This window comes from Ptychodera flava, chromosome 10, assembly GCF_041260155.1.
Source record: "Ptychodera flava strain L36383 chromosome 10, AS_Pfla_20210202, whole genome shotgun sequence".
NCBI lineage: Eukaryota > Metazoa > Hemichordata > Enteropneusta > Ptychoderidae > Ptychodera > Ptychodera flava.
In genome coordinates this window covers 34,175,833-34,189,473 of record NC_091937.1, presented here as the reverse complement: position 1 = coordinate 34,189,473, position 13,641 = coordinate 34,175,833, and the positions used below count along the sequence as shown (strand labels likewise).

Here is a 13,641-nt window from a genome sequence, read left to right as displayed (position 1 = left end):
TATTCTATGATGCTACTCTAGACCAGAATTCTTTGTTCTAAAATATTTCACCTATTCTATAAAATACTAATACTCTCTTGTATTCATCAATATTCACCAATGCTTCCCTAGTATGCTAATTAACTTAATTCCACTCTATTTTACAATGTGCCATTCTCACCAAATCTCTTGTATCCTACTGTAAACTATGTTGCTTACATCTTTTCTGTTCTGCTTTCATAATATTACTACTCTCCTCTACTACAGACTGTAGTAGATTCTTATCCTATCCTATCCTATTACTTGCCTTCAGAACCAACACCTGGCTTTCATTACTGGTCGGCTCAGCAAATAACACTATCTCTGGCCTCTTGAGGGCAGCGTACACAGTTAGACTCCCAGTGTTGTCTTGAGCTGGGCCAGGCGATGTCGGCAGTCTTTCTGTTCCGTCTGTTGGCGTTGTCACCGGTGATATGATCAGGGCATCCTCTTTCTTCTTGGGCATGGCACTTGTAAAGAAATGAAGAACTGCCAGGTAGTAGTGTGTGCAGACGTTGATTCGAATACCATCCACTAGGGCATCAACTGCAAAACAGGGAATAAAAGACATTGAGAATTTTTCATACAACTTCAAAACAATATGGCCACAAAAATTTGGAAGAATTGGCCAGATCATCAATTCTCAAAAATTTCAAACTGTTCAAATTTCATAGTATTTCTCCTTTTCTCTGTCTGCTTCTGTAGGCATTACTGTGATTTACAGAAATCTGAAATGTCGCACATGTTCACTGGTTTTCGAGACAGCAAATTTTTCTGAAATCATGAATGAAAGTTGATTTGGTTTTATTCACGACAAGAAAAGTACCTTACTGTGTTAACAATTGATATCACACAGCGGAACAAATCAAGACTCTGTAGAATCTGTAAAAATTATGTCCACCAGAGTCAAAACATACACAGTTTTTTGCCATAATTCGTGAAAAAAGATAGCACCACCAACCATATACCGGTATGTATAGAAGCTAAAAACCAACCTGTTTTGTCTCCATTAGGGAGCTGTTTGTACGTCACTTCTAACATTGGTGAGATTGTCTTGGTTTTCACAATTTTCTCTTCATCTTCCAACTCTATCTTCTTCACAGTTGTCTTGTTCAGCTTGTGAAACATCCTAACAACCAAACAGAAAACATAAGACTTTTTGGTGATGAACACCATCTAATGATACATGGTTATTATGTACCGGGGGCAACCGTGTGTTATACAATAGGACTACAGTGAATTTTTTAGATACCCAAGACATTGGCGAGATGACAGTAAGGTGCTTAAAATTCAACACTATCTTAGGGGGTGTGTTTGTATTTATTCACATTAAAGGGCACCCTAAGACAAGCAATGATTTCTACAAAGGAGAAGATGCTCAGTGTTCTTTTGAATTTGTTAATTTTTCACCAGCTTTATCTCTGAACAAATAGGTTAACTGAACACAACTTTCAGTGAAGAACAGAGGATTATAAACACATATACAGTCAATGTCAACTTGCTCTCTGCCTTCAAACTGTGATTTATCAAAGCCACAATAATGGAGGCATAGTCACATTTGTCAAAAAATAGAAGCAGAGTCCCATTTGTCAATTGAAACAACAAGAGGATAGATTATACAGAAATCCACAAAAAATATGTATTGAAAAAGTAAATATCAAAAAAGGAAAAAATGTTCTGACCCTAATGTGAAAGGTAGTCAACTACACATTTCTACAGTATCTGTCTTTTTCAGACAAGTTTTTTCATACCATTATGCTATAAAGTATGACACAGTATAGTTGGATATGCTTAATAAACACAAAAACAAAGTAAACAAATGCATTGACTTACTTTTTAATAGCCAGTGGGCTGTTTTTACGGATGTCTTCCAGGCTGATAGACTGTAGAGTTAGTTTTACTTCCATGGTTTTGTCATTGTAGATGGAAGCTGTCATGTGTACGTCGTGCATCATAAACTGAGACAGGCCGTGTTTTGGATCTCGAAGTTGCAGACCAGAGGAGCCACCTTTGTCCTGCAAAACAATCATATAAGCATTTTCATTTTAATTTTACAATTGCTGACTTGACCTGCAGCCTCAGTATGAAATTGAGAAGTGTTGCACTGCAACTAGTGTCACAGTTCTCATGTTTTTGTTTGTTTGTTTTTTTTGGGGGGGGGAAGGATTACCAAATATTACTAATGCTGTAACATATGAAAGGCAGAATTTTGAATTTTGAAAGGATAAAAAAAGTGTGCCTTTTGAAAATCAATTCTAGCCCTTATGTCATACTAAATGCTTCCAAAGTCATGAAAATTCTCAATCTTCATTCTTATCTCCACCTTTTGTTGTGCATATTTACTATAAACAAGTCATCGTTGATGACACAGTCCCCGCTTGTCTGCTTGGTTATAATCTTTGGTGTCTTGGTTGCTGTGGAATGATCTTTGGAGGTACAATAATTAAGCTAGTACAATAACAAAGTGGTGGCGCTATCACGCGACGAAAATCGACAATGTCCATTGACATTAAAAACTCGCGACAGAAAATCTGTGTGAGCACGAACTGAATTCATTCTTATTCTGTTTTGCTCTCTATGTATAAAAAAATGGTATTTTCTGTTCTGGTCTGTCACTGTGACAAGTTTTTTTCCAAATTTGAACAAAATCAGTTCACAGATGTTTGATTTATGGTTCAAAGACATAAAAAAATTGCAAAAAAAATGACCGCCTTGCGGCCATATTCAAACTTTTCGCAAAATAACTTTACATGCATATGTAGGTCATAGTGCTTTGCCTTTGTGCCCAGTTTGAACATAATCAGTTCATGGATGTTTGAGTTATGGTTCAATGACATGAAAAAATTGCAAAAAATGTGGCTGCCTCGCGGCCATATTTGATCGTTTCGCAAAATAACTTGACGTGCATATCAAGGTCATAGTGCTTTGCCTTTGTGCCAAGTTTGAACAAAATCAGTACATGGATGTTTGAGTTATGGTTCAAAGACATGAAAAATCGCAAAAAAAATGGCCGCCTCGTGGCCATATTCGATCGTATCACTAAATAAATTGACATGCACATGTAGATCATAGTGCTTTCCTTTTGTCTCAAGTTTGAACAAAATCAATTCAGACTTGCCACTGTAACTTTAATTCAAGCAGAAAAAATTCATTTAAGTGTCTACATACTATCAAAATAAGCATGATTTTTATTTCATGAAGGGGTTGTGAATATGAGTAATTTGAGGCCTCACACACTCACCAGTCTTGGTTCATTTGTGAAAAGCTCCAAGTCAACACCCTCCATCACAAACGATACCCTAGTCTCTTTCCAATTCCTGTTTGCCACTCGTCTCTCCTCCCTTTCATCAGCCGACGAATCGTCATCAATGCCGCTGTCTTCTCGCATCGCCTGAGAGTCATCAACACGTAAAGACACTTCCACTGGCGCCTCAACTCGTCCCTCAACTACAACATCAATATTAAGACTCTAGTTAAGATTTTGTATGAGTTTAAACATCTTTATTAAACCACAGATACGTTGTTAGCTGCTCTATTAAGATTTCTGATTACCCAAACACCTATCTGTCATAGCTAGGTCAAGTTATAGGTGACTGCAATGCACGGCCATGGCAATGGTGGCAGCGGTGGGATTTGTTGAACGTCATGGTGAAGTTTGGCATAGAATAACTAAAAATATACTAACCTCACATTTTATCATTTGATGGACTTTACTTTTGAGATTTCTAATTTTTTCAACAGGTGTATTTGCAAAAAAACATAAAATGATCATAGTGCCAGTGTATTTATACCATACTATAATTTGAATAAGTACCTATATCAGTAAAAGGTCTTTAAGCCAAAAAAAATAATAGGTTTATTTCTGGTCATTGACATATGGCAAAAACGATGCGGTGACATGATTTTTTTTCAATTTTTTTTATTTTTGGTGGAATTTGCCATTTTTCCATGGGGGCAAATGAAGAACAAGACAAAAATGAGTTGACATGCACACTCTGAAGTGATGCAGGCAGTGACCAGAAACAAATCAATTTTTTTCGGCCTTATATATCTGCAAGGAATTCTATTGATTATATCAATTCCACTTTCCACTGATGATATAATACTAAATTGTGAGTACAATGCAACATGTTTATTACTATGCATCAAGCTTTAAAATTGAAATGCTACAATTACTGATTATGGGCTTAGCATATTTGATTATTCAAACTATACCTGTGGATTCTTGAACAACTGCAATTTCTTCTGTCTGTCCCTCTCGCAAGTTTTGAGTTGTCACAGCCAGCATAGTGGCCAGGTCTTGTTCACCTAAATTGATCTGTGGATTGTATTGGATACAGAAAGGTTAGGGTGAGAAATAAACCGGCATTGTAAAACATCAGCCTGCTCATGCCTCACCCCCGATTCCTTGTAAACAGTTTCATAATCACAATAGATGACAATGGGTTTGGGCCAAACCATGGTGGTGAAAGGCGTGAACGCAGCAAATCATTAGTTCAATCCACACTTCATTTGCATCAGTGCTTTAATGTTTGATTCTCTGTTCTGTTACAGTCCAGTATGACATAAAAAGTTTGTTACTATTGTCTGTGACTTCATACAACTCACACAGTATATGCAAGAAAAAGTTCCCATAATGACTTTTGTTTAAACAGAGATATTCTATCTCAAAATATATCAACATTTATCAACGAAACACTGACTTCTATTCATTGTAACTCAATTTTATTCCTCTACTTCATGATGTTGACAATCTTACAACACAGTGCCTCATGAAGTCATCCGTACAATGAGGTCAGTTTTCTTCATTCATTTGGTAACCAGGATGTAAGTTTTATCATATATCCACAACGAATGGGGGCATGTCTTCACTGACTGGTTGCTATGACAACATCCTTCAACTGGAGCGGCCAATCAGATTCTATCTTACCTTGATGTTTTCAAGTCTGGCTGTGATGTCGAACAGGAGAACCTGTTTGATGGTTGGCTGAAGTGCCCGCTTGATATCAAGATGCAAACTGACGGGCTCTACAATGAGGCAACGGGCGCCATATGCCTGATTCTCAACAATCATAGCCCTAGATGGAATGAGACAACGTAGCATTAAACCTTCAGTGCCAACTTGTGGGAACGTAATATTTCATTCGCCTTGTTTGAAACTGGCAGTCATATGAAAACAGTAGCCTTTTGCATTTAGTTTAGATAAGCTCTTGAAATTACAGCATTACTACAGAATATGTGGGAAGGCAGAGCTTGATCAGAAATTTGAGAACTGACCACATACTATATTTTTACACGAAGAATGACATGATGCATGAGCAATAACGATAACCCCTAAAATAAAATTAAAGACTCTCAAAATTCCCCAATATAATTCTATATTTCTCTTGATTTCTGAAAGTAATCTATACCTTCTTTGGACAAACTTGTGTCCAAATTAGTCAATGTATTAAGTGACAGACACAAAAATAAATGAAATAATAAGAAAAGATAAACAATTTCATTCTTTTTTTTTTTCCCAGCTATGTACTTTATCACAAATCTTTACATACTCTAGTGTAAATTGTTATTTCCAAAAGTACTTCTGCATACACAAACACTAGGATAGAATATTATAGGAGCATGAATCAAGACTCAAATTATCTGTTTATCCCAATACCCTATAAACTGGTCCACCTGTTACTGATAACAATTGGTTTGGGTTAAACCATAGTAGTGAAGGGGTTAAGGTAAGATAATTTTAATGTTACTAATCTTACCTTGACACTTGTAGTGCATTGAGCTCAACTTTCAAGTGATCAACCAGTGGTTTGCGATCCACACTCACGCCTTCCGGTATGGCAGCTTCTTCAAAGGAGTTCCTGACAGTCAGGTCTCCGAGATGAGCAATCAGGGTGTTTGGAGACTGGGTGCTTTGCGGAATCAGTATCACAGGTGCCCTGATGGTGATATTCAAACCTATTTTCTTGCCCTGTCTTTGAATGTCTTCCACCTGCAAGTTTTTAGTTTTGAAAATTTGTTGAATACTGAAACCTTACAACTTAATTAGCTTCACGACTCTGATTCAGTTATAAAGCTGACATAGCAATCAATGTGCCCTCTGTGCCAATGAGGTATTGCTGAAATAAGCAAACTGTTTTCTCTATTTTGCAGGTTGAATTGCAAATAAAATTTACACTCTTTGAAATTTCACAATGTTCTGAACTTGAACAGTTTGAATATCCTGTTGCTATGGTAGCAGACTGACAGTAATGTCAGTGACAAATGGAACATAATACACAATGGAATGACTTGACAGAAGATTTTGGACAAGTCATGAAGCTTTTGTGTTTTCTGTGGTAATTCCATTAATACATTGGATGATCTACAAAACACTTATTTCTGGTACTGACAGAATTTGGACATTTGAATGTACCATGTATGGTGACTGCCTAACTATGATAACAGAGACCCATGAGCACTGCCAGAGAAGAGTACATTTTGCCCGGATTCTCCACCATGTCATAACATAAAGGAAAAGTCCTTGGCTGTTCCGAATCAGGATTAAGGGGAACTTCAGACCAAAGTACGCATTATCTTCCAAATTGGCGCACAGAATAGTAATATTTCACACTCAAAATACATTAGCGTTCTGGGACGCGAGTGATCAAGCTGACGTTTCTTTGTTTGGACTCTGACAATGCTGGCGCCACGAAATTAGTGACATGTAAAGATTCTGCTGACCAAATACTTACCTGCTTCTGAACAAAATCTGAAGATGCTTCAGTGGCTGAGGCAATGGCTTCTTTACTTGTAAACGGCTCAAAAAATTTCTGCAAAAACAAAAAAAAGCATGTGTACTTTAGCATAGAGCTGGATTCATCACTTGAAACTGTACAAAAGAATTGCCTGACAGTGTGGAAAAGTTCAGAGAAGCCATATTCACATATTCTCACTGGACAATTCAACCACTGATTTACACCTTTCTTGATTATATGATACAGGAAGTTATGAGAAATGTGTGCTAATCGGGAAGATCATCTACATTGACATCATCCATTGAATTTCATGAACTGTACTATTAAAACAAAATATTCATATGAATTGGAAAGATGTTTTCACCACACTTAATATCCTTGTTTCTTAAAGCCCTTAAATGATCACATTGTAGGAGGAGAGCAGCAGCCATTTTGTTTGTTTACTTTGTTTACTATCAAACTGCAAATGTGGTCCGGGTACACTCCAAAACTGATTGTGTTTATTATGCATATTTTAACCTTCATCGTAAAATATTATGGCTAACATTTTACGATGAATGTCACCAGGATGGAGTGGTGGGTATACCAGCATGATAATATGGCCATATCAGAGGAGAAGTATAACATTTAAAAGCTAATTCCAGGATGTGAATGATACTGACAGAAAACTGTGTTTAACACTGCAAAAAAGCGGCTTATAGACTTTAGAGTTGAAACAGCAATAATGGCAGAAAAAAAAACAATGAAGAAATTAAAAAAACTTTTCATAGGAATTCTGGAATCCACTTACCGTGACATCTATGATGAACTTATTGAGGAAGACAAACTGTACACGTCCCATTCTTAGTCTCAGATTGTAGTCCAACGGAATGGGAGAAGTTTTGATGTCTGTAGCAAAGACTTGGTTTGGTTGCTGATTGAAGATTATAAACTGAAACACAAAACACACCGACTAGTTAGAAGGAATACTTCTTGCGTTTATAATCAACCCTTTCCAGATAACTGGTACTTATCTATGCAGAAGCACAATTGGAACATGCTATCAGGAAGGGCACACCTTTTATTCAGGTGATGATATTTGAGTGCATGACTTTCATTCACTGAGCAATGCTCTAAAACATACTAACCATCACTTCTTTGAGTCTGAATTCACAATCAAATATTCATAAAAATGTAAGTGATATATTTCCAGTAAAATAACATTTTTACGAGAGGGCCATCTTGAAATCTGCTTTTGTTTGATTTGTGGCATTGTTAGGTAATGTCCTCCAGCAATAGATCTGAACTTGATGCTTCTGATCGGATGCACTTTCATAATTATTCACAAGGCATTTTTCAAGCATGTGTTTCATTTCATGCATATTCTGAGATAATTCAAGAAATGCATGTTTTTATTAATTAATAAACTTTGCAGTGGTCATACAATTCAAATCATGAAGAATGTCAGATAGGAGCCAAAGTGCATTTACGCTATTGTCACACCTTAGACAACAGGTGGTTGCCAATTGGAAAAAGACAAAACTTTCACTACCTTCTTGAAACGAGGGCGCTTTTCCCTATAGAAGCAAATTCACAGGATTTCCACTAGTTTGTACTTTCACATTTATTCAAGCAGATACTCATCACTGTGAGAAACTGTGAGAAATCTTTCACAGACTTTCCACTTTAGATTGTTGCATTTACGTCAGTATGAGTAGTTCTGGGTTTTTTTCTGAGATCCATGAAGACAGGTTTTGAAACCATATAGCATAATTTGGTTATAAATAGAAACATTAAAGGCCACTGTACCTTGACATCAAAGACTGTGGCATCTTCTATGCAGACTATCTTAGTGTACAGATTGCTACTCATGGAGTCCTCTATGGATAAATCCTTTAGTCTGTCAAGACGAAAAAATGAAAGATGAAACTATATCTGGGATGAAATATCAGTGAGAGAGATCTGCTTACTTCTATGTAGTAGTGGTAGTAGTAGTAGTAGTATGTTATTAGTGCATTTTGATTTAGGTAAGATGTATCTCAAAGCAGAAAGTTTAAACTTTTGCTCAAATTGTCCAAGAGAAGACAACAAATCATTCTTTTTCTTAATCATTATCAAAAATTAAGAACAAAAATCAGTGGTAATCACTGCAAATTACCGGATTAGACAAAGAAATTACCTATAATAAACTTTTAATTCAAAATGATTGCTATTTCTAGATAATTTATATGGGCAAAAAATCAAATTTTCATTTATCACAAATAAGATGGTCAAAACTTGATTCACTTAACAGGCTTCAGAATAACTTCACACAAGCAACAGATTGGAATAATATTTTACAAAACAGAGTTTGAAATACTGTTCCTACAGTGCATTAGATTTGAAAGAAAACTTTTGTTCCATAGAGTAGTAATGCTTCATGTACACAATCAGGTCCATCCTCTCCCCTCCCTTTGTAAACACTTGAATTTGACCAACCTTGCCCTGATAGTAGTCCTGCTAACTTTCATGGTGACTGCACACTCCAGATCTCTGACAAAGACTTCAGCCAGGTTGTTGTGAGTGTCACACAGAGTCAGAGAAAGGTAATCCAGTTTGGCTCTCACAAAGAACTTGATGTTCTTTGCATCTGTTGAAAAAAGTTCAATTATTACATTAGTGAGTAGAAAAAAAGACACTCTAGAATTGCTTACAGGCTCCTGTGGTTTTCAAAAAATGATAGGACAGATATGGGATCGGCAGTAGATCATTAAATTCCACTGTAAAATTTGAAAAAATTTTCAAATTTTACAAGGATGATTGTTTTCAACATTGTCATTACTACCTGATACAGTTTATTTTATTTATCTATTTATAAATAAATAAATAAATAAATAAAAATAAATAAATAAATAAATAAATAAATAAATAAATAAATAAACGCACTTTCAAAATCCTTAAGGAGAAAAACTTCAAATATATCCTCCTTGTAATGGTGAAAGAGTATGCTAACATTGGACTGAATGTGCAATAAAAAATTCACCAAAGTTACCTGACGGTGCAGATGTTTGCTTGGCACCATCTGGTTTGGTCTCACCAGTGGCTGGTGTTTTTTGAGGCTGTTGAGGTATTTGAATTGAAGGTTCTGACTCTGTGGTTGGTGATTCCTTGGCTGTGAGTGGAGATGCACTGTGTGTACAATCAGAAATCACCATGACGTTAATACGGAATGTGACTGTTATCTTTTTTCTGAGTTGCAAAAAATTTGAGTCAAAATTTCTAAAATTTTCTAAAAACACACTGAGAACTGTGGGTGCTATATAAAGAGAGTGAACTATTAGATTTTCCTAGGGAGTCCTGAACCTGATTCTAGTCCAACTCCCTAGGTGAGTGGCATTTTTGACAGCTTACAACTTGACCTACAGCTCTACTGACAACACATTATGATTAAAATTCAATCACACAGCATATCTGTTACCATTCTGCACTCAGAAATTATTTTTCTCCTGAAATCAGAAGAAAATGACTCATGAAATGTCAACTCTTTGTTCCAAATGGACCAGTAGAAAAGTTACTACCCATCTTACACACCTCTTGAGGAGATCCTCTGTAAATTCCTTGAGATGCATCATGGCATCTTTGTGAAAGACAACGTTGAGGGCGGTAAACCTGATGACTGCTGCTTGCTCCATGGCATTGTAGTAGGACTGAAAATCTGGACATTTAGGATCAACCTGTGGGGGAAAAATTATTTTGGTATTAAACACTGAAGCATAATTATAATTTGACTAGTCTGGTTAAAATGTAATAATATCTTACAAGTACATGCCAGAAGTAAAATTTGATCACTGTCAATGTTATACATGTGTCAATCAAGAAAGTGCCAGTATTCACAATTAATTGTGAAAAACCTTTTTGAAACATTGATTTACAGCTCAAAAATGCCTTACAAAAAGTGACAATACCTTTCTGTAGAGGATTGATATCAGTTCCATTTTGGTTGGTGAGCTGATTAAATGGAGATATGTACCATCCATCTCTGAAACACAAACAAATCACAATTTTTCATTAGTAAAAGACAAAGTTCATTCATGTACTACTACCGCTGCTGATTTATAATGCATGATTTTAGGTCTGTAAATATTTGTAATAGAGAATGAGTTATTATTAGCTAATTTGTATGATGCAACAATGCCTATTAATAGTTTTGCATACATGAATATATTTCAGAAATCACCATCAGAATATTGGATGAATGCTTAGCAAAACTGTTCATGGGGTTAAGTCTGAAAATATTGATGAATTATTTCATGGAAGCTAGAACCATTTGGCAACTCTCTTTTAAAGTGGTTCAGTGAATTTTATTTTTGATAATCAGACACAAAATTTGTTCAAGAGAATCAGACTTTCCCTGGGTTGTACTTACTTGTGTGTATTTTATCAATGACCTGTATACCACCCAATCCAATGTGTATCGTGTTGCTGTATGTAGAGACGGCCACGTCAGTGCAGAGAGAATCTACACGAAACATCAGATACTCATTGTCCACATTGTCTTCTTTTTCAGAATCTGAATCCATGGCCGATGATGTGGCTGCTTTCTCAATGACTGGAGGCGACTTGTCAGCTTCCACTTTGGACAGCAAAAACATCACCTGTGTGAATGACGTGATGGGTATGGGATATTAAATTGACAAAATGGAGAAAAGGAAAATTTTCAATGTTTAAACATTAGTTATATGCTGAAATTATCATTGAAAATCATAAGGACAACTTTTGAATGGCATTTCTATAGTGTTTATCAGATAGGGTCACGAAATCTGGAGAAATGGATTCAAATTGGGAACCCTAGGACAATGCTGCAATCCACATGGCCAAAAAGGGAATCCTATTAGAATAACTCGGAAACCATGTTTTAACATTTTCTGGCCAGTTGGTCATGACAGAAACTGTTACAGAAAACTAAATCTGCAACACAATAATAAATTGTTATTAAGCTGAAATTTGAATAAGAAAGCACAAAACGTTTAGAGACATTTTGCATAAATCACAAAAAATGACTGATAAGAAAAAGAAATCCTATATGCTTTATGCAATCATACAATTAGTATTGGATAGTATACTGCAGCAATTCCTCTGGTGTGTTTTATTCGTTTCCAGTAAAAATTTAATATTTGAAAAAAATTGCACAGGAAAAATATTGTAGTTGTGGTTCAGAAAAGTCAGAAATGCACAGTGATAGTATTATTGATGAAAGCATGGCCACTATGGAAAAAATCTGACAGTTTGACAATTGTTTAATTCTATGTCACACTTTAACGTTGTTGTACTCCTCCTGACACATATAATTGATGTTTTCCACTAATTTATAATTGTATGTTGGGTCATTCCATAGGTTTCGGGGTACACAATTTAAAGAGGGGCTTGATTTTCTCACCTCTCTGATGATGAATCTGAGCAGCATTGTAGTGTAGTTGGAGTTGCTGGCCGTGTCTTCAAACGCCGGAACTTCCAGAATGCTGGCCCACTCCTGGACTTCTTCATCGGAATGATCAGATGCGGAATAGTAGGGTTCAGAATCTATGGCATGCATGATGTGCCGGCAATGGGTGGGAATGACAGGGGAGAGTAGCATGCGGTGGGGAATGGGGTTTGGGTAGGGGTTATGGAATGAGATAGAGTACGTGCAGGGCACGTGAAAGCAAAGAACAGTCATGCACGGCACACATGTGATAATTGGAATAATTCACACAATGAAAATATATATGTGTGGCAGATTTCAACAAAGTGACAAAGGGGAGGGGAGGGGATGAGGGTACATGCAATAATGGAGGGGATAAATTGATGAGCCATTTGGAGTATAAACAACCAGGCATGCAATCACACAACAATGAATTATAACAAAAATATTGACAAAAATTGGAAAATATTTGCATAAACAATTATGGTATGTTTATAGAGAAATTGTACAGAAATTTAACAGGATAGATAAGAAAATATGATGAGATACAAGATGACAGTGATAGTGATCATTGGAAGGGAAGAGTAAATACAGAAAAGAAAGACAATTTGAACGTTAGTTTGTAATACCATTATTTTTTCCAATATTCATGATTTTAAACATAAAAGATAATTATGTCTTAATAATATGCACCTTAATTTTTGTTATTTTGCAAGATTTTATTTGGCAGCATGATTTCTTTGCATCAGAATATTTCGAAAGATCCTCTGGTGTTTTTTCCCTATGTTCTGGAGAATATTAGCTTTGTGCAAATTACCAAAAGAAATGTTTTACAGCTACCTGTTGGTGACCCTTATAAGCATACCTTGGCTTACCCTCATTGGCTAACAGATCATGAAATTCAAAGCAACATCGTTACATTAATAAAATTACTGAGAATCTTTAACCCTTTTGCCAGAATGTTTTAGTCCAAATCAATTGTTACCAATGGTGACCGTGGAACCGCTTACTGGAAATAGGTGGGGAACAGGGTAAATCAAATCCTTGTGTCTCACTTGGTGATGTACAGATACAGAATGTGAATAGTACGGACACCATTCAGGAATAAGAAAGCCAAGTACAAAGAAATCATTGATCATCATTTGCAAGGGGTGAAATCCACAAGACATGCATCTTTATACTTAGGGACTGTCGATCATAAAAGCTGACGTAAGAGATACATAATTTCTTCTTTTTAAGGGATTGGTGCCAGACCTCAATTTGTTTTGCATGCGCAGAAATCGCAATAAGGAATTTGTGGTAGTTGTTCCGAAACAACTTTCACAGAAAAGAGTTTCGTTTTGAAGGAGTCAGCATAAATAAAGTATATTTGTCACACATCAGGTTTTACAATCAACAGTCCCTCAGAGCAGTGGGTAACTAATGTCCATCTTCATATTTATGACAAAGTCTGCTAAATAAATACTG

General features: G+C 36.0%; 1 protein-coding gene across 8 annotated transcripts in view; it reads right to left on the bottom strand.

Moving 5' to 3' along the window:
* The window catches only part of LOC139142593 (intermembrane lipid transfer protein VPS13A-like), a 125,675-nt gene that overhangs the window by 43,786 nt on the left and 68,248 nt on the right, over window positions 1-13,641 (bottom strand). For 7 of the 8 annotated variants that reach the window (XM_070712577.1, XM_070712581.1, XM_070712584.1 and 4 more), the window contains 16 exons: window positions 12,151-12,293; window positions 11,140-11,368; window positions 10,679-10,752; window positions 10,305-10,447; window positions 9,766-9,902; window positions 9,213-9,363; window positions 8,544-8,634; window positions 7,546-7,686; window positions 6,753-6,830; window positions 5,778-6,010; window positions 4,949-5,096; window positions 4,234-4,336; window positions 3,260-3,465; window positions 1,852-2,033; window positions 1,014-1,147; window positions 287-564 (listed from right to left, as the gene is read on the bottom strand). In XM_070712577.1, the coding sequence (XP_070568678.1) occupies window positions 287-564; window positions 1,014-1,147; window positions 1,852-2,033; window positions 3,260-3,465; window positions 4,234-4,336; window positions 4,949-5,096; window positions 5,778-6,010; window positions 6,753-6,830; window positions 7,546-7,686; window positions 8,544-8,634; window positions 9,213-9,363; window positions 9,766-9,902; window positions 10,305-10,447; window positions 10,679-10,752; window positions 11,140-11,368; window positions 12,151-12,293 (2,471 nt within the window). The remainder of the gene's footprint in view (window positions 1-286; window positions 565-1,013; window positions 1,148-1,851; window positions 2,034-3,259; window positions 3,466-4,233; window positions 4,337-4,948; window positions 5,097-5,777; window positions 6,011-6,752; window positions 6,831-7,545; window positions 7,687-8,543; window positions 8,635-9,212; window positions 9,364-9,765; window positions 9,903-10,304; window positions 10,448-10,678; window positions 10,753-11,139; window positions 11,369-12,150; window positions 12,294-13,641) is intronic. The other variant, XM_070712583.1, reaches the window with a different exon arrangement.